Source organism: Mytilus edulis, chromosome 1 (genome assembly GCF_963676685.1).
Source record: "Mytilus edulis chromosome 1, xbMytEdul2.2, whole genome shotgun sequence".
In the NCBI taxonomy this organism is placed as follows: Eukaryota; Metazoa; Mollusca; class Bivalvia; order Mytilida; family Mytilidae; genus Mytilus; species Mytilus edulis.
This window is the reverse complement of record NC_092344.1, coordinates 50,007,903-50,035,640: the sequence shown is the minus strand read 5'-3', so window position 1 is coordinate 50,035,640 and position 27,738 is coordinate 50,007,903. Positions and strand designations below refer to the sequence as shown.

At 31.2% G+C, this 27,738-nt stretch overlaps 2 protein-coding genes across 5 annotated transcripts in view; one reads left to right on the top strand and one right to left on the bottom strand.

The window, feature by feature from the left end:
* LOC139513342 (mucin-21-like) overlaps nt 1-27,738 on the top strand; it is a 254,285-nt gene that overhangs the window by 77,224 nt on the left and 149,323 nt on the right. The window lies entirely within an intron of this gene.
* LOC139484618 (titin homolog) overlaps nt 11,797-27,738 on the bottom strand; it is a 43,288-nt gene continuing 27,346 nt past the window's right edge. For all 4 annotated transcript variants that reach the window (XM_071268443.1, XM_071268424.1, XM_071268435.1 and 1 more), the window contains 11 exons: nt 26,834-27,721; nt 26,095-26,368; nt 24,389-24,573; nt 23,833-23,910; nt 23,300-23,365; nt 22,809-22,846; nt 21,835-21,895; nt 21,177-21,264; nt 17,080-19,567; nt 16,418-16,473; nt 11,797-14,006 (listed from right to left, as the gene is read on the bottom strand). In XM_071268443.1, the coding sequence (XP_071124544.1) occupies nt 13,951-14,006; nt 16,418-16,473; nt 17,080-19,567; nt 21,177-21,264; nt 21,835-21,895; nt 22,809-22,846; nt 23,300-23,365; nt 23,833-23,910; nt 24,389-24,573; nt 26,095-26,368; nt 26,834-27,721 (4,278 nt within the window). In that variant the 3' untranslated portion in view covers nt 11,797-13,950. The remainder of the gene's footprint in view (nt 14,007-16,417; nt 16,474-17,079; nt 19,568-21,176; nt 21,265-21,834; nt 21,896-22,808; nt 22,847-23,299; nt 23,366-23,832; nt 23,911-24,388; nt 24,574-26,094; nt 26,369-26,833; nt 27,722-27,738) is intronic.

Sequence of the window (27,738 nt, the reverse complement as noted above, 5' to 3'; positions counted from 1 at the left end):
TATGTTTTCTGAGAAAAAGAGTTCTCTCCTTTATTCAGCATTAAACTGTTCTATGTTCAACTGTAGCAAAGCGACACTCTACCTTTGGCCTTTGTTAGTCGTGTATGATTTTAAATTTTAGTTTCTTGTGTATAATTTGGAGTTTAGTATGGCGTCCATTATCACTGTACTAGTATACATATTTTTAAGGGGCCAGCTGAAGGACGCCTACAGGTGTGGGAGTTTCTCGCTACATTGAAGACCAATTGATGGCCTTCGGCTGGTGTCTGCTCTATGGTCGGGTTGTTAACGCTTTGACACATTCCCCATTCCTTTCTCAATTTTACCTGTACCAAACCCTAAAATGTATTAGTGTGTTTTTGTTTCTAATAGTAAGTTATACTGTTAAAGACTGTCACGTAGGAGACGCTAATGGCATGCATTACCAAATGATTCTTATAAAATACCTGAAATTAAATGTCAGTTAAAACCAAAAAAAAGGAGGAGAGTAACACATTAGGTGCTTTTCAGAATGATATGGTTTAAATTTACGAGATGGTATCTGATAGTATCTCAGAACCTACATGCATGAACTATTTTTGGGAGAAATTTTATTTGCTTATACAGAAAATGAATGAATTATGACCGGAGCGGGCCCCCACTTAGGCATTCATTAGGCCCCCATTCATGAAAATTTCTGGATCTGCCACTGAGTTTGTCAAATTTTGTTTAGAAAAAAATACATTTGCATAATAATGGACTAATTATAAGCTTAAAGTAACGCACTTTACTAATACATTTACAGAAAGAACTCATGATCAATACAGTGATATACTAAGTACTGAAAATACACGACATTCATGTACATTAGTTCTTCCTATTTAAACCACAACTATGATTTAGGTAGCACTCCACAGTTCGGTGTGTAGATTCGCATTTTGGTCACTTTTCAAATATAAGAGGTAGTGTTCAATAAGATTCTTTTTTGGATAGCTGATGATTAAGATGATTAAAAAGGCCTTCATAGTGAGCATCAAGAGTATTTAATGTATGAAATATGGCTGTTTTCTGTATGAAAGTCTGTCTTTGCATATCCAAACCAGGCAATGGTTTGTCAATTATTGTAATATTTTTTACAACTTTTTGTTGCACGAACTTTGTGATTAATTTTGCGACAAAATTGGGGCGAGAGACACTCATTTTTTATTTGATCATTGGGTAGATTATTGTCAATAGTTTCTGAAAAGGTATCACTCAAAGGCATTAAACTTCTAGTTTGATTCAAATTTGGGGGGAATGTGTGACATTTTCAACCTTCTTTTTGCAATTTAATACGTAAATTAATGCAAAATGTTCCCATGGATACACAAAACAGGAATTATATTTCACTCTTTTAACTTTTGAAAATAAAAGCTATGAAAGATACATTTGAACGCGTATAACACAAACAGTTAGGTTGATGTATTTGAAAAATAGGAATAGAGGATGATGAAACATTTTGTGGTTCAATTTTAATTAATGTTTTTTTAACTGTACAGTGCTACCTTGACATAAATGTAAAACTACGTGCATCAGAAGTCCAGCAAAAGACATGCAATTGTCATATTATATGTTCGTACTATGGATAAACATTCGATTCACAGCAAGTAATTGTTCAAAAGGAAAAATACTGGTTAGCCCAATCGTACTAGTTAATGGGACTTGGTATGGTGACCTGTGTCCTTCTGCACGAAAACCTTTCGGAGTATCAAGTTACAATAAAGATCAGTGTTGCTTAGTTTCAGAGCGGGTTTAAATCACATCATGATCATGATTGTGTTCCCTGCCATATCGTATAGACTTGATTGTAAATAATAAACATATGAAAAGCAATAACTTTCCTTTGCATACCTTTAAAACTCAATCCTTGTCACTAAATAATTGAAAACATACATTTACTATTACGTTTACCCTCCTCTTTTCCCCTTATACGATTTCAAAGTTGTAACACTTCATTGTTTTGGTCCCCCTTGAGAGTTTGACTGTGTCATTGGCAATCATACCACATGTTCTACTTGTTTTTGTTATACGTAGACATTATCTAACAACCACATACATCATATACGGAATTCATCTTGCAACCCAAGAAACCAAATACAGAGTGAGACTGTGCCTAATAACCACATGCATCCTATACAGACCGTATCTAACACCACAGACACCATATACAGACTTCATCTAATAACCAAAAACACCATATACAGACTGTAACTAACAAACAGAGACACCTTATATATACAGACTTTATCTTACTACCACAGACACCTTATATATACAGACTTTATCTTACTACCACAGACACCATATAAAGACTACATCTACCTACCACAGACACCATATAAAGACTACATTTAACACCCACAGACACCATATATAAATTCTACATTTAACTTCCAGAGACACCATATAAAGACTACATCTACCTACCACAGACACCTTATAATGACTACATCTAACTACCACGGATACCATATAAAGACTACATTTAACAACCACAGACACCATATAAAGACTACATTTAACTACCACAGATACCATATAAAGACTACATCTACCTACCACAGATACCATATAAAGACTTCATTTAACAACCACAGACACCATATATACACAGACTTTTAACTACCACATATACCATATAAAGACTGTATCTAACTACCACATGCACCATATATATATATATATACAGACTACATCTGCCTACCACAGATACCATATAAAGACTACATTTAACAACCACATACACCATATATACACAGACTTCTAACTACCACAGACACCATATAAAAACTGTATCCAACTACCACAGACACCATATATAGACCACATCTAACAACAACAGATACCATAATTAGACTACATTTAACAACCACAGTTGGATGAAGAGTTGTCTCATTGGCACTCACACCAAATCTTCCTATATCTACATACACAATATATATATATAGACTTTGCAAATGTTTGCACCTGTCCTAAGTCAGGAATCTGATGTACAGTAGTTGTCGTTTGTTTATGTAATATATACGTGTTTCTCGTTTCTCGTTTTGTTTATATAGATTAGACCGTTGGTTTTCCCGTTTGAATGGTTTTACACTAGTAATTTTGGGGCCCTTTATAGCTTGTTGTTCGGTGTGAGCTAAGGCTCCGTGTTGAAGGCCGTACTTTAACCTATAATGGTTTACTTTTTAAATTGTTATTTGTATGGAGAGTTGTCTCATTGGCACTCACACCACATCTTCCTATATCTATTTATCTACATACCACAGACACCATATCAATACAGACTTTATCTAACTACCACAGACACCATTTATAGGCAACAATAGATGTATACCATGTAAAAACTACATCTAACAACCACAGACATCATATAAAAACTAAATCTAACCGCAGACACCATATCTATACAGACTTTATCTAAATAGGACAGACACCATATAAAAACTAAATCTAACAATCACAGACACCATATACAAATGTAAAGACTACATCTAACAACAACAGATACCATGTAAAGACTAATTCTAACAACCGCAGACGTCATATATATATACAGACTTTAACTAACTGTCACAGACATCATTATATATATATATGAAGACTACATATTACAACCACAGACAACATGCATATATAGACTACATCTAACAACCACAGACAACATCTTATAACCACAGACACCATATATACAGACTGCATAAATGTGTTAGTAGAATAGCCTGGTGGTTTAGGCAAACATGTACTTCTAGCGCCCCCCATTGACTTTTATCTTGTTTTTGAGCGAAGGGTGTCACCTAAGGTCACCTCTCATAATCCCCTTAAAACCCGTGTGCATTCATGCGGAACCAATAATTGAATTCTTGAATTCTTGATATTTTTTTCCTTCTTTAGTTCTTTTCGCTGCAAGCAGTTCTTGGAAGACAAATGTCTTCCGCCTCTTCCTTTTTAGCTCACCTGGCCCACAGAGCCAAGTGAGCTTTTCTTATCAGTTGGCGTCGTCCGTCGTCCGAAAACTTTTACAAAAATCTTCTCCTCTGAAACTACTAGGCCAAATTTAACCAAACTAGGTCACAATCATCATAAGGGTATCTTGTTTAAAAAATGTGTCCAATGACCCAGCCAAACAACCAAGATGGCCGCCATGGATAAAAATAGAGCATAGGGGTAAAATGTATATTTTGGCTTATATCTCTGAAACCAGAGAGTTAAATTGTTTATCAGGTGAAGATCTTTCTGCTCTTTATAGTCAATTTTTATCAATTTTCATATTTTTTTGTAAATTTTTACAAAATATCTTCCAATGTTATTACTGGGCCAAGTTCATTATAGATAGAGATAATTGTAGCACACAAATGTTCAATAAAGTAAGATCTACAAAAACATCACCATCAACAAACCAACAATTTTGTCATGCATTTATCTGTGTCCATTGTTTAATATGCACATAGACCAAGGTGAGCGACACAGGCTCTTGAGAGCCTCTAGTTTATTATGTCTATTTTTCAGCTCTTACAAGGCAACCATATATGAAATCTCCTTTCTTCCAACCTAACAAATGAATAAATTTAAAATGGTTTTCCTCTTTATTAACAAAAGTGTAATTTGATTGACTGTTTGTTTCAAAATTTAACCCCCAGTCAAAAATATGTCATGCTTGTTCAGGAAAACAAGACTTTAAAAGTCAGATTTATAATTTAAAAACAAAGAGATGTGATACATGTATATGTTAATTTAAATATAGAGTGGATTCAAACAATAAAAGGAAACTTTCACAATCATTATGGCAAAACACGATACAGTAAAGTGACTAGTCGTCTATAAAAGGCTTGACATGAAAAGTGGGAAACAATTTACACACAAACAACTGGCCAAATTAAACATAAAAAAACATTTACAAAATATTAACTGTGGGTCGAGACATGAACCACCGACAACCACTACAGGTTCCTGGCTTGTGCCAATACATACAGATACATGATACAAGGGATTTATAAAAAAAAAAGAGAGAGAGAGGGAGAAAAAAAATCAATCTAAGGAATGTCTGGTATACGTTGTATACTTGCATATAGATCCATGATATACAATGACAGATTTTATTCAAAGTATTGAAGTACTGAACATCGCATGTCATAGAAGACAATATCTCTATATTTGAAATTGAGGTTAATGTACACAGGAGTTGATAGACAGTCTGAAGTGTGGGAATATATATTATAATCAAAATCTTGCGATAACTAAGTCGTCTTGTTAGATTGTCGATATATAAGGTGTCTAGATCAAATCATTGCGATAACTAAATTGTCTTGTTGTTAGATATAGCGAAATATTGCGATAAATAAGGCGTCTTGTTATTTATAGCAAATAATAACGATAAGTAAGGCTTCTTCTTTTCAAATATAGCAATGCATTGCTCTAAATATGGTGCCTTGTTGTTAGATATAGCGAAACTATTGCGATAAATAAGTCGTCTTATTACATAAAGCAAATTCTTGCGATAATTAAGTCTTCTTACTGTTAAATATAAACAATCATTGCGCTAAATAAAGTGCCTTGTTGTTAAATATAGCGAAATATTGCGATAAATAAGGCGTCGTATTGCAATATTCAAAACATTATCGCGATGATTATCATATATGGTTTAGTTATAAACAATAATACAAGGCAGCTCCAGGCTTCCGTACTATCAAATGTAGTTTATAAGATATCTCTATTCATTAATAAGATATCTCTATTAGTTTATAAGATATCTCTATTAATTAATAAGATATCTTATAAAGTATGTATTTAAAAGATATCTTATAAACTAATAGAGATATCTTATAAACTTTTAGAGATATCTTATTAACTTATAGAGATATCTTATTTTTGGTTATAAAGATATCTTATTTAATATATAAGATATCTCCATAAGTTAATAAGATATCTCTATTAATTAATAAGATATCTTATAAAGTATGTATTTAAAAGATATCTTTATAAAGAAGTAAGATATCTTATATACTTTCAATTTAAATAAGATATCTTATAAAAATTAAAGATATCTAAATACTTAATAAGATATCTTGTTAAATAAATAAGATATCTTCAAATTTGAATAAATATAAAAACGGCGTGCCATATATAGAAAGGGGTTGTTGGACTTGTGTGACAGGCTTTTTGCGTAATTCTAATAGTTGTAGCTACTTGAGATTTTTCACGCTGGGTATTGTGATGTTCTCACGCCAAAAGGTAAAATCAGTACTCACCTTTTAGTTTCTTCTTGAAATTGATTGACACATATAACTGAAAGGAAGCTATATATATACAGGGCGGGCGGATCCAGCCATTTACAAAAAAAAAGAGGTCCTAACCCATGACAAAGGGGATTCCATCTACACGTCTCCATTTAAAATGCATTGATCGTCCGAAAAAAAAGCTTGACGAACTCATTTTTTCTGCCTAAATTTTATTTAAATTTTATGTTATCATTCGTAGAAAAGAGAAAAATAGCTGAAAATAAAGGAGGCCAATGTAAAGGAACTTTATTTTAGTCTTGTTTGCAGATATGGTGCTTACTTTATACTGTTAAGTATATTTGTTTACTTTCGTATATTAATGAAATCAAGATCTATTCAGGATTAATATTTTGCAAAAGCGGATACGGATTATTAATCGTATACTGAAAGATCATATATAGATATTTCGGGTTATTTCTGACTATGAATAAATTAACACAAAAAATGCAAACGTAATTTAAAAAATCAGCTTTTATAACGGGCCTCATGGTTATTTTTATTTAATTACAGTTGCTGTCGACTCCGACAATTATTAGATAAACGAATGTTGTTTTTTTTTAGTTAAAAACACTTTTCAACCATCATTTAATTAAGTAACCTAAATAAATCACTAGCTTAATAGTCAAAAATGATTTTTCTAACCGGACCATACGAAAATGTAATATATACGAGTCGTCTGAAAATTGAGCTAGAATCGTGTGTCAGCAAAACTTCCCTAACTATACGATGTGAAATGATTAGAAATAAAACAGCTGACTAACCGAAAGAAACTGAAATGACAAAATGTAAAACTAGATCAGAGACCAACGACAATCACCGTATTGCAGGCTCCTGACTTGGAACAGGCACATACAAAATGGGACGGGATCAAGCGTGTTTGTGGGCACTGAAATCATCATCTTACCTTGGACAGTGAAATGATGCCCGATTTTTATTACTTTTATAAAAGCTTAGGAATTCTTTGATAAAATTTACTGAAACTTGTATAGAATATTTGATTCGTTTAAAGAAGATTCTCTTTCGATTTTGAAATTATTTCGGACCGTGTCCTTCCAGAGTCAATTAGTGGACTTTATCCTTCACGAGAAAGGCATTTCTTTACACATCAAGTTTTGTTGGATCGATTTACTTAAGACTTTAGATTGTTGTTGGAATTGGTAAAAGTAGTTATGTCCCCTTTTGAGTTTTATAAAACTGTCTGGTTTGTCTTGCCAGAGTTTTGTGTCCTTAACTGTCAGATTTAGAATCAATTTTTATCACATTACGTGCACTAAATAATACTTAGGACAACTTATTGTAACCTTTCCACTGTATTAGGCATTCAGAAAAAGGAAGAAAAGTGATCATTGAATAAAAGAAATAAAACATACTGAGGAAAACTGGATTGTGGTTGACTTAATTCTTCTGCATTTTCTTGATTCTTAAAAGTCATATGAAACGAGTGACAGGTGAAAAATAATGTTTATCCAATTTTTGAACCAATGCATGTATATATCATAAACTTAGTCTTCTGTTTATGATTTTATCATTTTTTACTCAAAAATATCGTATAATCATTTTTTCTTCTCTATGTCTGTTATGAAGTGAAAATATGACAGCTCATTAATTGTCGTGTTTTGAAGCCGTAGTTTACAGATTTTCACCTTATAGTAAACAATCAACAAAGAAGCATGGAAACTGAGGACGTGTATAACATGTTCAATCAGATAATAGTTTATTTCAGTGACAAATCCATGCGCTTTGGGATCAGCAGATTTTTACGAGAATGATCACGCTAAGGTCACTTTGAATACGAAAAATGTGTCGGCGAATTGCTACCTGGAATCAGGCAATGAAAAAAGGGTAAACTTCTTCTAAATGTGGACAAATTAACGATTTTTCTTCAGAAAAAAGTATATGTACAGAAGTTTAATAATGAAAAGATGTGCATAAACATGAGTTTTTGTGTGTAAATGAAATGAAATGCACCATTTGACATCTGCTGGCAAATATGAAGAGTATAAAATAAAAACAGACTATGGATAAATGAGGGTTTCCAGCATTTGTTCTGTGGACTATGGTGGAGACTTCCAGGTTCACTTTTGGTCAAACATGACCTTAAATTGTAAAAGATGAACAAGATCCGGAGTAGCTTACCTGGTAATAAATTATGAAATTTTAATATACATATTTTCCTTCAATTTGGCTAAACCATCTTTCAAGGGTAACTCCTATGGGTGGTCCATTGTCCATTGACAATCTAGGCCAAGTTTATTGTTTTTTTAGATCATAATTTGCTGAACACCTTTGCTCTACAATTTCTCTCTAGTAAGGGTGCAATCAACAGTTTTTTACGTGACGTCATTCTGTAACAGGGCATGTAATAGTGGACCCATCATGCAGAAGTCAGATATTCATAGTTATATAGATATCTATACATCAATGGAAAGATAATTCTATGAACTTTCTGAATAAATAAAAAAAAATCCAACATCTCTTGTTTAAACATGCAAATTGGTACAAGTTATCAGCTGGAAATTAGGCATTTTCCCCCTAAAAAACCTTAAAAACAGACCACCTTTGGACACACGGATCAGTAACCTGTGCATATATTTGAGATTTCTTATAATATGCATTTCGAAGAGCTTATCCGGCTGATTTAAGAAAATGTAGTTTCAGCCTACGTTCGCCTGCTCCGAAAGGAGCTATCTTACCTGACAAATCAAAGTGCTTTTTGCAACAGGTGAAAATCAGCTGTTTATGGAGTTGCCTCCCATATAGTAGGAAGTCACAAAAACATTTTTTTTTTTTTAAATCTTGACAAAAGTGGCATTTTAATTGAACTTCAATATATGTTTTTCACATTGAACATAAAAAACAATCAACTTTTTCATTTAGTGGTATATAAATAGCAGGGAATTCCATCAGTATGTAAATCTCACTGGGGAAATACCCCTAGTTTTTAGTACGAAACTGTTTATAGCACCCTAAAGATTTTGCAAAAAAAACACCAGGGGGGGTATAAAGAGCCGGTGTTGCTCTCCTAGGTTTTGTTTTGTCCGTTTTGTTTCTCTCTCTCATCTTTACTTTTTGCTCAAATCAGAAAAGGTTAAAAAAAAATCTTATTTAAGGACAATCACTTCTATAAAGATTATACTAACTGTATCAGCAAAATTTGACTTATTTGCTGATACTGTTTGCTAATTAAAGTTTCTTTTGTGATTTTTTTAGATATAAAGGCAAAAAAAAATCATAATCATAATCAAAGGGCAAACTACTCTTATAAGCAGTCTTCTGACAACTTCCACCATAAGACTTGTTTGGAGATCTTGTCTTGCTGATCATTTTTGGAACTTAAGGGAGTAAACCTTGGTTCAGGGAGATAACTCTTTAAATCAGTTATGCGTTTGTAAAAGTCAAGTTTCGTCAATGAGTTTTAAGCATTTACCTGAAACAGATTGGAAATAATCTATGTATCCTAGAAGCTTAGAACATATTTATGAAAATGGCTGACACAAACGTACTGATGATTTTAAGAGTTATTTCCCTTAACCAAGGTCTACCTCCTTAAAGTTTCACTGTATCTATTTTAGTTCTCTTGATAGAACGCAAAAATGATATAGATGGTAGAATTTGTCATTTAAGGACAATTACTCCTGTAAGAAGACCCAAAACAGTTTTGAGTTAAGGATATTTGGTAGAGCTAAACATTTTGAACATTTCTTTCCAAGTCAGATTTTTTACCAGTCACTGGTGGGTCCTCCTACAGCTTGTGCTAGCTTAAAGGTTAAAGCAATCAAGATTTTTTTTTTGTCACCCTTACAAGATATATTTTTTCTGACAGTCAGCTATTACTCCTTAATGTTGCATACTTTATAGTGCAGAAGCATAACATATCAATTGTAAAGCTTGGTAGGATCAAGCTATGGATTAAACCAACAATATACACAAATGGCCAGCATGGACACAAGACCAGTATAGTAGTAAGCAACACACCTATGGACAAATTCACTAGTATTTCTCACTTTGGTACATATCTCAAGTTATATTTCACTCATCTGAAAATGTTTTCCAAAACTATTTAAAAGAAAACTAGTTTAATTTATAGAATATGTTTATTATTATCATTCAAACCAAAGCAAATAAAATGATCAAACTTACTCTTTATAACTATTAAAATCTTTATATCAAATACTACCAACAAAAAATGCTCAAAACACAAGCCAAATCATGTTTCATAATCATTTATTGAAAAAGGACAAATGATTGATGTAGAAAATAATCTTTTAAAAGTTTAAAATAGAAATGCATTATAAGCGGTCAGCAGTACAAAAACTTGGTAGAACAGTACATTTTTCTTGCTGAAAGAGGCAAGCCTTCCTGGCTGCCTCCAATAAGCAAAATCCCACGAAAACAAAAGACCTTAACTTAAGTAAAAGAAAAAACAATGTAATTTGTTTTGTATAAGAATGTGTATAATTTTCATTTATATCTACAATTTGTGTATTTAAAATACTTTCTACTACTTAACATGTGGAAAGTATAATATAAAAAAGAAGATGTGGTATGATTGCTTATGAGACAACTATCCACAAAAGACCAAAATGACACAGACATTAACAACTATAAGTCACCGTACGGAAATATGCATATTACATGTATATGAAACATCATGCATTATTATATTATGCATTGACAGCATTGAACAAATAACAGAAAGCCAATTGGCCGTTTCAGAATCTAAAGCATCATGGGTAATTTCATTGTTCGTACCCCAAAGTGAAAATAACGTTACGTCATTGGTTGAATTTCCATTGTTTATAACGTTTTAAACCAATTAAAATGCTTTGGTGTACGCTTTTGAAAATATTACCCAGGATGCATTAGATTCTGAAACGGCGAATTGGTTATCTGTCAGACAATTCTATTGGCATTCGAAGTTCAGTACCTTTAGAGTACATAAATCTATATATAGCAATGTGGAATATATAAAAGGAAATCATTTTACGGTTATGATTTATAAAGTTAATCAACGGCAAAATCATAGAAAATAAAAGCTAGCATACCTCCTTGTTTCTACTGCTTGTTTAAATAATTTTTCATATTTCTCCTAGCACAAAAAAAAGTGTATGTATACAATACTAATGGTCATTTATATTAATAAAAAAATGAAAACAAAGGAACAAAAACGGAAAAATAAAAACAATGAAATTTTATTTGATGTAAATAAAACATTTCTGGATTTATCTTAAACAGTATCATCAATCTCATGTGTGCCTGCACACAAGTCAATCTGCTTAACAACACAGAATAAGAAATGATTATGTAACTTGACCTAGAATCCAATGAAGAAAATTATCTTTGGATTACAAATACACTTGACTTAAATATACATAAAAACCTGTAGCTATAGAAAATGATGATCTCAAATTGGAAAAAAAGTCCTCTGACATAATCGCACTCCCAGATTTTAAGTGTTAACAATAAATCTTATACATTGGGAAAATAATGTTAGTTCAAGCCATTCTAAGTATGTTTTGACACATATTTTAAACTTTTACTTAATATTTTTTAACCCCTCAGTCTTTACAATGTAAAATACTTCGATAATTTTTGCCAAGTAAGCATTATATTTCTAAATATATAAAAAAAGATGTCTCAAATGTACTTCTGACTTCTTTTATATTTCTCCGACAGACAAATGAAGAAAAATTCCACATATTCAAAAAGGAATCTGGACATAATATATTTTTAATAATAAAAAAATATGATGTGGTATGATTCCCATGAGACAACCCTCAACCAGAGTCCAAATGGTGTGGAAGTAAACCTATTAAGATGTATGACACTTTTTCTATGGAAAAACATAGATAGTTGAAAATGACGTGATTTTCATCTTCAGCAGTTAACATCCCCTTACAGTTAAGAAAGGAATGCAAATTTTGTTCCTTAAAAGGTTTGATGCCATTAGCTAGTGTACTTTTTAAGTTGTACATAACAACTACAGGGAGATAACTCTTTTTTTGTTAAGGAAAAGTTAAGCTTATCGGTGATCAAAATTCATGTTTGTCAAACTGCTATATATCCAATGAAATTTTTCTGACAAGATTGTGGTTCAATTTTTCTGAAGTATTCATATTTTTGTTTGAAGGGTCAAAGTAAATATTTAGACAAAATCTTGTGTGAAAATTAAAGGACCCAAATTAATTTAAGTCATGGTGTTTGGTAACCTAGTTAAATCTTTCCAATTTTCAAGTATCAAATGAATAATATCTAATCCCAAAGCAATTGTTTAATTGGATGTGCAAAATTCTAAATAGGTTACTGCTTCTCATTTCAATAAGACCATGAAATTAAATAAATCAATAAATAAAAAATTCATATAACTTTTTACACCCATACATATTCAAATTTTTACCTCAAATAATTACAAATGACAAATACTTGTATTATCAATAATATGTAAATCTGGTTAAATATATATATATATATATATGGATACGGTAATTAACTCAACACACTAAACAATACAACTAATAACAAACAATGAAAATATCAAACAATATTTGTTTTGAAAAACAAAGCAAAAATATCTGAGGGCCCAATGCCATGCATTATAAAAAAAAGGCATCCTTTCTTGATGCTTATTCTGAAAATAATTAAATAATTTTTTCTCCAGTTTTTGGTTATGACACTAGTGCCCTGTTTATTTCAATGGTTAACTCTTAAAACTGGAAAATCACCATATTTTTCACATAGTGCTTCCTTTTGCTTTTGTCTTGTTCTAAAACTATTTCAAAATGTGATTGTCAATTATAAAATAACTTGATAATGCTGTTTTTAGCACCCTAACACATTGAAAGATGCAGGATATTAAAACACGCAGATTTTAAGTATTTCTTAACAAGCAAACACTCAAGTCAGCAGATTTATTCTCCACATAAAGCATATAAGTTGACAAAGGAAAAATAGAAGTTCCATGGTTAATTATGTGGTATATCGACAGAAATGGTTAACAGATCCTACAGATTCAAGAGTAAATACACGGACAACATTTGGCTGCCGCCCGCCTTGTATCTCCAAATCAATAACCAATATTTTAGTCGAAAATCGGGTTAAAAAACACAATATCAATTGAAAAAATTAAATAATGATCCAAATTAGTTATACATAAGCAAAAATAAGCGAAAATCTAAACCTATTGATGATAAGCATAAAAACCTAAATGGTTTGACGTATTATCATGTGACTACTATAAAACCAACTTATGGCACAATATGTTAAATATCATGAAATATGAAACATTTGCATAAAACTACCAAATTTTGTTGTACAATTTGTTAATTCAAAAACATGAATAAATACAGATATATGAGCAAACATTTATGAAAAAGCATACTACAAATATAAGAAAAAATCTTATGGCCTTAACCAACAGAAAAGCTTTTGCAGCAAATTTAAAATGTAATCTATTACAATAACAATCAGTAAAAAATCATCACATGCAAGCAGCAGAATGAAATATTGGTTACAAATACTTTTCTTTATTCATTCATTTATAAGGCATGTATGGAATGAAGAAATTCATAAATAAAGTTTTCAAACTTCAACAAAATAAATTTACACATTGAAAAAAAAGGCATTATTAGTAAAAAAAAAAATCAAAAAATCTTGCATCTTAAATTAACAAATTTTCTTTGTGTTCCTTCTTGTGTCTTTTGCCCCAATCTTTAACTGCAAGAAATAAAAAGTTTATTATTATTCTAATGTCTGAATACCTGGTATGTGACCTATAGTTGCTACCTGCTAAGCTATTTGGTCTTTGATGGAAAGTGGTCTCATACCACATCTTCTTATTTTTATACAATAAACAATCAGTCATTGTATAAAAACAAATAACTGAGAAAAGGAGATGTCATTAAGACCCAACAAATAAGTTTCAAAATAAATATAAAGCTAGACTATATAATCTAGCATTGGAAAAATAACTAACTGAATAAAATACTGTTGATTCAGAAATGAGTTTGATATATTTTTGCAATTTTTAAAAAATTGGTAAAAATGTGATATCAATTATTGTGATTTCAGGAAAATATGCCTAAAGATATATATCTATCTATCTATCAAAAATCAAACTGAGAGTCCTAATCATTGCAATACTCACTTAGTTGTGTTATTCACATTTATTAAATACCTTGCAATAATTTCTGAATGTATAGTACTTGTGTAAAATATAGTTACATGTAACCTTTAAACATGTTAAAATTCTTCATTAAAATGAAGAACTTTGAGAATTGATCTAGTAATTCTATGTGTAATATATAGTTACATGTAACCTTTTAAACATGTTAAAATTCTTCATTTAAATGAAGAACTTTGAGAATTGATCTGGTAATTCTATATATTAAAGGAAAAAACAATGTATTTAATGAATAATGTGCCTTGCAGAAACAGTACATAATGCTAATTTAGATTTTGTACTTGTACTTTTCTGATTGATCAGTTTTATCAGATGAAGCAAATTTGAGCAAAATAAAATATTTCATATATTGCAAAGCAACTGAAAAATTTGCTTACTAATTCAACCAGATGCTCCGCAGGACACAGCTTTATACGACCGCAGAGTTTGAACCCTGAACAGTTGGGGCAAGTATGGACACAACATTCAAGCTTGATACAGCTCTGAATTTGGATTGTGATTAAATAGTTGACACAACATAGGTTTCTGACACAGAATGAATGTGGTCTAAGAACTTAAACTTTAAAACTTTAAATTCTAAATCGGACATTACCTATTATGGTCCAATATCCAAAATCTAAATACATGGTTAGATTCAGCATATCAAAGAACCCCAAGAATTCAATTTTTGATGAAATCAAATAAAGTTCAATTTTGGACCCTTTAGACCTCAATGTGGACCAATCTGATAACAGGACCCAAACATCAAAATACTAAATACATGGTTAGAATAAGCATATATAAAAGAACCCCATATATACAATTTTTGTTGAAATCAAACAGTTTAATTTTGGACCACAATTTGGACCAACTTGAAAACTGGGCCTATAATCAAAAATTTAAATACAGGTTTAGATTCAGCATATCAAAGAACCCCAAGAATTCAATTTTTGTTGATAAAACAAAGTTTAATTTTGGACCCCAATTTGGACCAACTTGAAAACTGTGCCCATAATAAAAATTATAAGTACATGTTTAGATTCAGCATATCAAAGAACCCCAAGGATTCAATTTTTGTTGAAATCAAACAAAGTTTAATTTTGGACCCCGATTTCATCAAGTACTAAAAAAATATGATGTTTCTTAAATGAAACATTCATTGTAACAAGAGGCTGTCACAACGACAGCAAACCGGATTTATTAACATTTATTTGTGTCATGCCAATATCACAAGAACCATAATTGATGAACGGTGAAAGTGAAAATTGTCAATATCAAATTTGACCTCCATTTTGTCATCAGTATCAACATATTAAAATTTGAAAAGCTAAGGTTGGATGGTTCATGAGTAAATGCAACAACATGAATGGAAAAGCCATTTTTCGATCTTTCAAGAACCAGGACTCCTGAACGGTAAAAGTCAAAATCAACATTATTTAACTTGACCTCCATTTTGTCATCAGTAACAACATATTAAAATTTGAAAAGCTTTGGTTGAACAGTTCATGAGTAGATGCACAGACACGACTGGAAAAGCCATTTTTCAATCTTTCAAGAACCATAACTCCTGAACAGTATAAAAGTCAAAATAGTCATCATTGAACTTGACCTCCATTTTGTCATCAGTAACAACACAATAAAATTTGGGAAGCTTTGGTTGAACAGTTCATGTGTAAATGCACAGACACAACAGGAAATACCATTTTTCAATCTTTCAAGAACCATAACTCCTAAACGGTAAAAGTCAAAATTGTCATTATTGAACTTGACCTTCATTTTGTTTTCAAATTTTAAAAGCTTTGGTTGAACGATTTATGAGTAAATGCAAGGACAACATTTGGTTGCTGCCAGACCAACCGCTCGGCCGCCCGCTGTACATCCCCAAATCAATAACCGACATTTTTGTCTCAAAAATCCGGTTAAAAATAAGATTGCACGATGTGTTGTGAAAATATAGGATAAATACCTTGGCATTCTCTTCCACAGTAATATCTGGCATTAGCAATACCTTCCAACTTGCATCTGTGAAAAGAAATAAAATATCAAAACTACAACTCAGTAAAATCTATTGATAATCTATCAGCTTTTTTTTAATCTTAAACTTCTATTAATTTGATTTCTGATAAATTTAGACACAACTTGAAAAAAAAACTATTTTTAAAACTTCACTGTGCAATTTAGCAAAAATGATTTTCTTCCATGATACATATATATATATATATATATATATCATTGACATACAAAAAACAAAATTTATATGTAGATTTGGTTGAAATACTAAAATCATAGCATTTTTATATTTCAATATTGTAAGTAATTCATACTTTTGTTGTTGACATCATTAAGTTTAAACTATTTATCTACTATCAATTTGAAAAGAAAAAAAACATTCTCTCTTGATCATATTTCCACATTTGAAAACAAGGCAACCCCCAAACAAAAACTAACACATATGCCTACTTGTATTTCAAAGTATCTGTAAAACAGTCATAAGTGTCAAACAAATCTTAAAAGTCCTTACATGTTGCAGAAGAGATAATTTTTCAAAAAATTACACACCAAAATCATTTTTTCATGCTTTTTAAAATACTTTCTTTAAACTTTTCATCTCTTAGATCAACTACTTACTTTTGACATTTCATATATGCTTTAGGAGCAGGTTCAGTGATGTCACAGTTAGCACATTTTCTAATACCATTTTTCTCCGGAGACCCTGCTCTCTTAATTGTTTCGCTTTCACCAACATCCAACGTCACAGATTTCTGATCTTTCTCCATCATTTTTCCATCCTTTGCTGCTTTTTCCTCATTCTTTTCTTCTTTCAATCCCTCACCAGCCTGGACACCAATTTCAGTTCCTTTCTGTTGTTTATATTGCATAAATTTTAAATACCGCTGAAAATCAGATTCTTCTTTTACGACACATTTACTTCTATCTTCCGTCCATGGTTTTGGTGTGATTGTTTTCTCTTTGAATCCTAAAGGTTTCACTCCATCGCTGTCTGAATTTGTCTGAGTAACGGCATTTTGTGATATTTTCATACCAACTTTGACTAATCTTTTAATGTTGAACGAATCAATGAGCTGCTCTTCTATAATTTCATTGATATCAACTGTAGGATCATTGGCCAAACATGGAGGTCTTGCAGCCGTCAGAGATGGTTTTTCCTCCCTCACTGACAGCTGCTCTGGACAATGCAATCTATGGCTCAGTTCTTTCTTCAGGGTTGTTGTTGGTTCTTTTGGCATCTGATTTCTCTTCTTCAACTTAGCTTTCATCAATTCCTTGGCCTTGACCTGACAAGGACACTGGGGTTCCCCTGTCAGTATGATATCAGCTCTCATGCCATCATATTTTTCAAAGACGATTTTCTCCTCCGCTTCTTCAATGATTTGAGCTATAAGGTTAGGTTTTTCGCCTGCTGTTTTAGATGTCTGTTTAATAATATTAAATGTTTTTTCAGTCTCTTTCATATTTGATGAAAAAGACTTATCAGTTTCTGCAACTGTCAGATCATTTTTAGTCTCTGTTATACCTGGTTTTGATTTGTATTCATTTTGTGAATCAGTAGATTTAGTATCCTTCTCTTTTATGTTCGATGATGCAACCTGGCCTGTTTTTTGAGATATAAAAAGCTTCCCATTCTCTTTACTTATATTTACTGGTAATGCTTTAGTTTCATTCTTTCTTTGAGTTCCCGAAGAAGGATTATAATTTTTCTTGGTGGCAGTTAAATTATGCTGTTCTATGGTTGACTTTTTGTTTCCCTTCCTGATAATTGCTTTTACTTCTTCATCTTTTTCCTTTTCTGTATCCTTAGGATGAATGTCATGATCACATGTTCGACAAAGATGGCGGTGGTCACAAGACTTGACCTTTTTTTTCTCTTTTGGTTTATCGGGAATTATCGGCCCATGTTCAATGACCCCATGACCCATTATGGCTCCTGCCTGGATTAGTTTTTCTCCAATGTTACTATGGCTTCGAAGACTTCCAACACAAACTTTTGCATCATCAGTTAACATATTAATCGCATGTATATTTTCTGCATTATCAAGTGCTTCTAGTATGCGCCTCAACAAATCTGGGTTTTCTTTAACAAATTTTTCATTCAATTCGAAACTGTTTTGAAAAGGCAATTCAGAATCTTTAAGCGGAATTTTTATTTCTATTTCAATCTTCTGCTTCTCTGATTTAGGATCAGTCTTAGGTTTATCCATCTCTAATTTCTTACTTTCATCAGATTTTTTGACAAGTTCATTTTTCATACTAAGATTATCTCCCTTTGCATTAATATCTTTCTTCTTAGGACTTTTGTCCTCCCCATCCTTTATGGCTAGCTTTTCTATGTTTGATTCAATTTCCTTCCTTCGTTTGTCTTTTGAAGCTCTCTTTTCAGCCTCTTCTTTCTCTTTTTCATCCAAGACCATTTTTCGCAGAGCAGCCCGTTCCATTTCTAATTCTTTGATTCTATCACGTCTAATTTCGTACACTACATCACTATCCTCCTTTACCGGAGACTTATTTTTTTTATTTTCTGCTATCCTCTTTTTATTTAAAAAGGACCGTTGGACCTCAATATGTGGCCTATTACCTCCTTTTTCTGAATGGTTTGATGATTGGTTTCTAAAAATAGTAGTCTGAATTTTAATTTCCTCTATTGTTTGTTCAATACTTGCACTTTTGTCAATTTTAATGACTTTTGGTTGAGGAATAGACTGAGCAACTTTCTTCGTGATTACTCTATCAGCGCCGTCTGCTTTTTGCTTAATGGCAACCCGTTTTTCAAAATTGCCAAGAACTTTCTCAACATTTTTTCTTTCATTCTGTAAATCAGCTTCTATTTGCTCGGGTGTTTTAGCTACATATTTTCCATTTTCTTTAATAATGCCATCTTTAGCAAGAATGTGATCAAAATCTCCCGCCAAGGCACCTACGCATATTTCTTTGAGACAGTTGACACAGTTACATTCTGGTAGTTGTTTCTTTTTCCCTGTGTGATCCACACACATGCATGCTTGTGAAGCTTGGCCACAATCTTCACAAAAATCGCCAAGGTTTTCTTCATCAATATCGACATCTACAGCCATCATACCAATGGCTTCTAATTCGTCAACTGAAATTAATAATAATAGAATTAATCAAACATTCATAATGTTTGCACCTGTCCTTAGGTAGCAATCTGATGTTCAGTAGTTGTTGTCTGTATATGAGGTTCATAAGTGTGTCTCATTATTTGTTTTTTATATAGATAAGACTGTTGGTTTTTCCATTTGAATGGTTTTACACTAGTATTTTTGGGGCCCTTTATAGCTTGCTGGTCGGTGTGAGCCAAGGCTCAGTGTTGAAGGCCGTACCTTGACCTATAATGGTTTACTTTTATAAATTGTTACTTGGATGGAGAGTTGTCTCCTTGGCACTCCTACCACATCTTTCTATATCTGGGACAACATCCCTAATGCGCCTCGAAATGAGGAACTCAAAAGTCACGTGTAAAGAAAAAATCTCTGTGTAGTGATATTGGACATGTTTCTATTTTTAACAAATGACTGAACTTAATTATTTGTGGTGATTAGGAAAGTAGAGGAACATAGAATAAATGTGTAAAAACTATGGAGCTATTGAATGTGTTCAAAGTATTAAATTTTCAAAGAACTTATTGTGTTAAAAAGGGGATATTTTACCACAAGGAACCGCATCACAAAAGGATGTTCAGGGTTTGCTAATTTACGGAAAAAGTAATCTCACTTCGTACCCCGAAAATTTAACCACATATGTGAAAATGTCACAGCTTCGAAACGAGCTATCATACATATCCAAGTTTACGATATGGACTGAGCTACAGGAAAAAACGTTACCATTACCGCCTATGTAAAAACAATTAAAGATATTGAGCCATCTATATAACAAAATATGAAAACAAAAAATAATCATAGCGACAGATAATGATAGATGAGCCACTAAGACACCCAAATGAAAAGGATATCTTATGCAAGTTTTAATGTTTTACACATGAGTAAATGCTCTCTTGGAACTGTTCCAAGACTTTGCTGATATCAGACATCGATAAAAACTATGTGAAATACAACATGAAATGGAAGTTTGAACATTGAACAGTGAAGGCTCTTACACTGAACTTTTAATGTAAATAACATTTTAAAGAAACATTACTTCTGTAAATATAACAGATCAATGCTGATAATTTTTTTTAACTCAACCAAGATATTGCAGATATTATCTTAAGATATGAACTTCACATGACAATCAAGACTAAAAATGTAGATGTGAGAGTGTTTACAATACAATTTTTGAATAAATTAAAATATCCATATTAAATATATTTTTATCAAAACATTTTTTTTTTACTTCTCAGAGACATTGCCGACATAAACCTTTAAAATAAATTTCAGAAACATCTTGAAAGAATTGTATATTTGAGAGCACTTACAACGCAATTATATATAAAATGTGCTACTGTGGATTCATTTAGTTTTATGGGCATCTACTTTTATTGGATTAAGGACAACTTGCATTTTGTGGATATTTGATTTCATTGTTTTGCTGATTTCTAAAATTGAAAATTTATATAAATTTGTAATTCGTTGAACATTTGAATTTGTGGTTCATCTTTACCCAAGAAAATAGGTATCCAAAGAATAACAATGAATCCATAGCAGTAGATTGCTAAGGGACATAAATCACCCAAAAATTTCAAAATATCCTACCTCTATCACCATCAGACATAATAAATAATTCAAACGTATCTGGATTTTGTTTCATCTGTTTATACATAGGTCCTTCATCTATCTTTTTCTGTAATAGAATTCATCAAATATTGCAATTCATCTTATATCATAAACATAAAATGTTACATAAAAAAGATAATAACAAAATCAATGAAATTCAAACAGTACATTTAATAATAATTAAATCTTTAACATATGATTTAATCTTGTGAATTATTGATATTGGTAAAAAGATACTTAAAATTCTTTTAATTCCAAAAAAAATATCAATATTTAAAAACAATATTTCAAGCATCTTAATCACATACAACTTAAATATATATAAATTAATTATGTCTTTAATTTTAAACTTTTTTTTGGTTATGTTTCTGTATAGCATAATCATGGACATGGTTTTATTTAGAATATTCTATATACATTCAATAATCTCAATATATACAGGATTGTTCTCTTGAAATCATCTGGTTCATTAGTGCTGAAATTGTTACCTCTTTTTTGTGTGTTGGAAGTTGATGATGTAAAATTTGCCTAATCATTAAAAAAAAAAAACCCATTGAGGTTAATTCACTATTAAATATATTGTATCTGAAATAATTGACAATACAATAACTGTCATCCAACAATAAATATTACTCACTGGTGGTCTAGCTTTAAGAACTGTCATTTGTTTTTGTATTTTTAATTCAAGTTGACGTCTCCTGTTAAAAAAAGTAAGCTAAATAAAAAATGCATTTTGATTCAATCAAAAATGTTATAACAGCCACATTTTGTCATTTTTCTTGGTATACCTTTTCACAAGCTTTCAAATCAAGTAAACAATGAAAGCAATTTTAATTTCATTCAGATTGTCAGATGGTGCACTCTTGTTTTTTTTGTTTTTTTTTGTCTTTGTTTTTGTTTTTTTGTTGTTGTTTTTTTTAACTTTTTCTAAGCAAAACTTAAAATAGGAGTGCACCATCTGAACAGTCCCACCTGCTTTAGTGATTGTGTCTGAATTAAATGCTCAGTCTTTGAAAAGATTAATGAAAATGAGGTCCAACCATTCTTTACATCAAATATTAAGAATGACCCATCATTAAAATAATAATCAGAAAATTCATGAAAAAGAATTCATATGCTTTTTATTCATGCAGTGACAAAACCATAGAATGAGGCCAAGGATAGCAGACATATGCCAGATATATATTTCAGACCATAAGGAATCATATACAACATATGGATTATCCAGCTCTTCTACTGTCTTGAATATGAAACTTTATACATGTTTCAACACTGCCTCTACTTCTAGGTATTCGTTGGTGACTTTCTGCTGTTGTTTTTTTCTATGGTCAGGTTGTTGTCTCTTTGGCACATTCCCCATTTCCATTCTCAATTTTATCCATGTTTCCCGTTCTTAGATATTCTTTAGAGGAATCAACCAAACAAAAACTTACCTTCAACTAATTTTTATGCTTTAAATCCCAAAGTATGGGCTTTAACTTTAAGTTTATCATCTGGCAAACATTATCTTTTTTCACTATTATTAAGGGAAATAACTCTTGTCAGATAGAAAATATCAAATTCGTGTGCGATTTTTAAAAAGTCACAAAGTATACTTTTTTTACTACTTACTTTTGAGGAGAACAATCATCAGGAATCTCATCAACTCTCTGAAAAAGACAAAACAAGCCTTTCTTTGTTGTGGAAATGTTTTTAATAACTTTAAATATATAAAAGTGTCAGATTAAAAAAATAAATTGTTGGTGGAATATTAATACCCTCCATAGTAAATATGGCCAACTGGAATCAGTTTAATAGTTTGTTAATCAACATTGGATATAATGCAGCTAGAACATAAACAAATAATCAAATTTTCAACAACCCATTTTTTTTTTTAAATCTTCTAAGAGATTTTACTTACTCTTTCAATAGGTTGTAAACAAAAAGAGAAAACTGATTGTATGGTCCACTTAGGTAATAGTAATACCATCTTGATATAACCTCATTGTCTTGAGATTATTCAAATATATATATATATGTTTGATGGAAAATGAATGAAGACATTACTCTGCTATCCTTACAAAATTTTAATAAAACATGTATATATTATGTTAAAAACTTACATTTACTATAGATCCAACGTTTAATAAAAGTTCTTTCAATTCAGCCCTGCCTTTTGATGCTGTTGCCTGCAATTTATGAATTATCAAAAATACAAACTTTAAATTTCTTGGAGTAAAAACAAACTAAATGCACACTCATTTTTAAATCACATTTCCACAAAAACACATTTTTTATTCAATACACAAAATTTGGTACATTGTAGTAGCAAAAATAAACTGATCCACATTAATTTTGGTTTGCTTTTGTCCTTTGAATTTTTAGTTGCTGTCTTATTGATGTTTAATTTAATCTTTTTATGAAAACAAAATTTGAGTACATCAAATCATCCTTTTCTCTGTTAGAATGGAATTTGGCATTAAAAATCCTTTTTTTCCCCTTTTTACAACACTCTTTGCAGTTGTATATTTTGCATCATATATTTTGAATGTTTTCAATTTTCTCTCTTTTGATTAAATATAAAGAAATGCACTTTTCAGATATAACAACTAAAAAGTCATGTTTTTTTTTATAATGTTCTTGTCCTTTCACATACCTTTAATATGGATTTAGCTTTTGATGGCTGCCAGGTCATCATTACTTTTTTAGGTTTAGCAATGCATTCTTCTGGAGGCTGGAATAGATAACAAATCAAATTTTTATTAAAATGTAAAAATATTGTACAATTATATGTATGATCTTTAAATAATTTTCACAAGATGTGACACACAATGAACGTCTTAATTATCATTAATTGAGTACTGTGTCTGGCAGTTATTTTAAAATCAATACTTGAAGCAATGTAGCTGAAAAATATAAGTTGCATAATTTCTTTGATAGTAAATTTTTCATGTGGTATTGTAGGACTATTTCATGTCAAAGTTGTTTGATATGCAACTCTGTCTATTTTAAATTCAGACTTTTCTTTGTGAAAGCTTAAGGATAAAACAATCTAGAAATCCTATGTTAAAATAGTCAAATTTTTGATTCTGTGTGCAATATGTCTTTAACTATGTGTCTATGCTGTTCAACATAAGTACCAGTACTTGTAGTAATATGTGAGAATGACAAAAATACAATATTTCAATGGAAATTTAAATGCATTAACATACTGATTGCATAGTGGCTTTTTCTTCATCAGTTAATCTCTCTTCAAATCTAAATCCTCTAATAATACATATAGTTATTCCCTCAAATTCAGTAGATTCATCGGGCAGGATACAGGCCACAATATCATCATCTTCCATGTTCCACCCAGGACAAGGGCGACACTTACGTTGAATTACATAAAATAACACTGAAAAAGCAAAAGAAATAACATTTTACATAAAATAACACTGCAAAAGCAAAAGAACTAACATTGAAGTACCTAAAATAACACTGCAAAAGCAAAAGAAATAACATTGAATTTCATAAAATAACACTGCAAAACCAAAAGAAGAAAAGCTAAACTATATAAAATTACATGACAAAAGTCAAACTCTTTTTAATATTTCTTTATAGATTATAAAGCACCTTTTTTTTAAAGTATGCAAAATATGTTTTTCAATGTTTAAGATTATAAAATCCTAAATCTTGCATGATCTCTTGTAATAAAATTTCATTTGTTTATGAGAATTCATCTGTATTAAACTATAGTTCCAAGTTACAAATACATCTATTTATAACCAATATACATGTATCATACACATTTTATTCATATTTTTGAATACTCTATTAATGAATTTGAAACAGGACACATTAAAAAGAGGACATCCTTTATACAATACAAATGGTTCTTTGTCCACAAATATTTCCTTCATCTATATGTACTGACTTGATTGTTATTTTAAAACCTGACAATCTAATTCACTGAGGGCTATTCCAAAAAAAAATGTATGGGGGGGTTGGAAGGCACATTATATTAATAATACATGGGTGATGGGTATCAGAGCAACTTTTCACACTATAATGCACTATAATTCTCAAATACAATTGTCTGGGTAGTGGGTGCTGACAAAAACTGCCTTCCAACACCCCCATACATTTTTTTCTGGAATAGCCCTGACGAATTTGTTTACAAATGTATATTCATAATAAGAAAATCTAGTTAAAAGAGAAGTTTTATTCTCAATGCGCATGACGTGAAAAAAGGCTCAGGCAAAACTGTGTTTTTATGGTAATCAAGCAAACATTGAAGGACCCCTTACATTTTTCTTGTTTACATTAACATACCACTTTTTGGTGGAGTTGGTATTACTCTGTCAATGGTTTTCTATTTTGTGTTTAATATACTGTTGTTTTGTCTTATATTGGTTTCGGAATTTTTGCCCTGGCATTGTCAGTTTATTTAGCATGTTTAGAGTCTGAATGTCCCTTTGGTATCTTTTGCCTCTCTTTATAAGACGATTATTAATGTGTAAGAGATGAAAAGAAACTTCCTATACCTAACCCTCAATTTTCTCTGTATCTTTTTTTCACAATCTTCCAATGTAACTACATGTACATCAGCACATTATAATCAATTCCGTGATAATATTACAGCTAATTTCCTAATGCATGTAGAACAAAACTTTGGTTAGCTTGCTTGCTTGGTTTTTATATTGTACAATCCATAGGATAACACCCAATTAAATTCAAATATAATATATTCAGGTTAAACAATGCCTATATATAGTGTTTAAAGATGTCAATCTTATTTACAAAGCTTGTATTAACAATTATACAAACAAAGCAAGCAAGACAAACACAGTTTTACTTTGCAAGCATTAGGAAATCAGCTGTAAGATGATAATACATATACCACTTGATGGACTTGGGAGTATATATCTATACCTACATTTAAACATAGTTCTTTTAACACATTCTTCTTCTCTCCCAGTGACTTTTATTGTAAAATTGGTTGGTTTTGCACATAGGTCTCTTTCTTCGGCTTCAAAGTTTAAAACACTAGCGCACCAATTCCAACCTTCATACCATTCCATCTTCTTTGGGAGATCAACCATCTTTGTTCGTAGTAGATCTGCTGTTAAAGGAAATCGGTTTATTCTTCTTGGATCTTCATTTTTCTCCAGACCAGGTAGTTTTGGTGTACGATCTTTAGCATTTTCACCCTGCAATTTATTACATTGAACATAGTTATCTTGTTTTATATTTAATCTGTTCAATATTCAAAGTTATAAATATATACATGTTGTCTCTTTGACACATTCCCCATTTCCATTCTCAATTTTATGTATATATTTTAAATCATCAAATTCAGTCTGTTCAAAGTGCTACTGATGAGTCTTTGGAGATGAAACCTGTGTCTGGCTTACAAAATTTAAAGTCTGGTAATTATGATGACTTCATTTCCAAATCATATCATCTTATTTGGACAAGATTTAAAAAAAAAAACTTTTGACCATGCAGTGTCACATTAGAGATTATATGTGTACAACTGTGTAAAGATAAATTTAAAAATATTTTTTTATTGCTAAAGTGTTTAAAAATACAGAGAATTCCAAACAAAATATCATAGTTGTACTACTAAAATGTCATTCAGTTTGGTTAAAATTTGAACTGGAAATTATATATACCTTTATGGTTGTTATGGTAACTGTAATTTCACAAGCCCCTGTTCTTTCGTCTTCAATTCTTTTGACTTTAAATCCCCCAATTACGCTACGTTTTAAATCAGCGCCAGATTTGTCCTGATACGGCATTATTCCATACTTGAAATCATCAGAAACCTTTGCCTTTTTTGTAAATATTTCCCGCTTAGCTAATTGCTGTTCTGCTTTCATATCATCCGTTTTATCTTCTAGTGGGGGCGAGTTTTCTTTAGTTGGGCTTTTATCTTTTGCCCCAGCAATAGTATTTTCCGGCATAACTTTCAAAGGAGCAGTACCTTCAATATGATTAACCAACTTTTCTATCTCATCCTCAGTTTTGGCATTTGTTTCCTTTTCCTTTTCTTTCTTCTTTTTCTTACGCTTTTTTTTCTTCTTCTCTGGACTATCAGGGGTATTTTCAGAGTTCATGATGGCATTATGTAAAGGGCAAACCGAAAGCGCTATACAATCACTACATTTTTCCCCAAAAGAGTTATTTGAATAGTAAACAAAATCACGGAAATCCTCAACAGAAAGGCTTAATCTCCAATCAGTTTCTGGATCAGCTATTTTGTTATACAAAGGATTTTTCTTGTCATTAAAACGAGGATCACCCTTTGTCCAACTTTCAATAAATTTTGGTCCTTCATTTTTTCCACAAAGTTTTTCTTGAAAATAAAGTGTCCCACATTCATCTAAACAGCTACTACACATTATAACTTTACTTTCCTTTTTCTTGATATCAGAATCCGGAGCTGGAGGAGTCCAATAACTTTCATCGTTATATTCTATAGGTGCCGCTTCCATCCAACGTTTTAAACAGCGACAGACGGAACCACCAAACCGAAGGTAAACTGGACTCAGAATATAAACCTACATAAATATTGAAG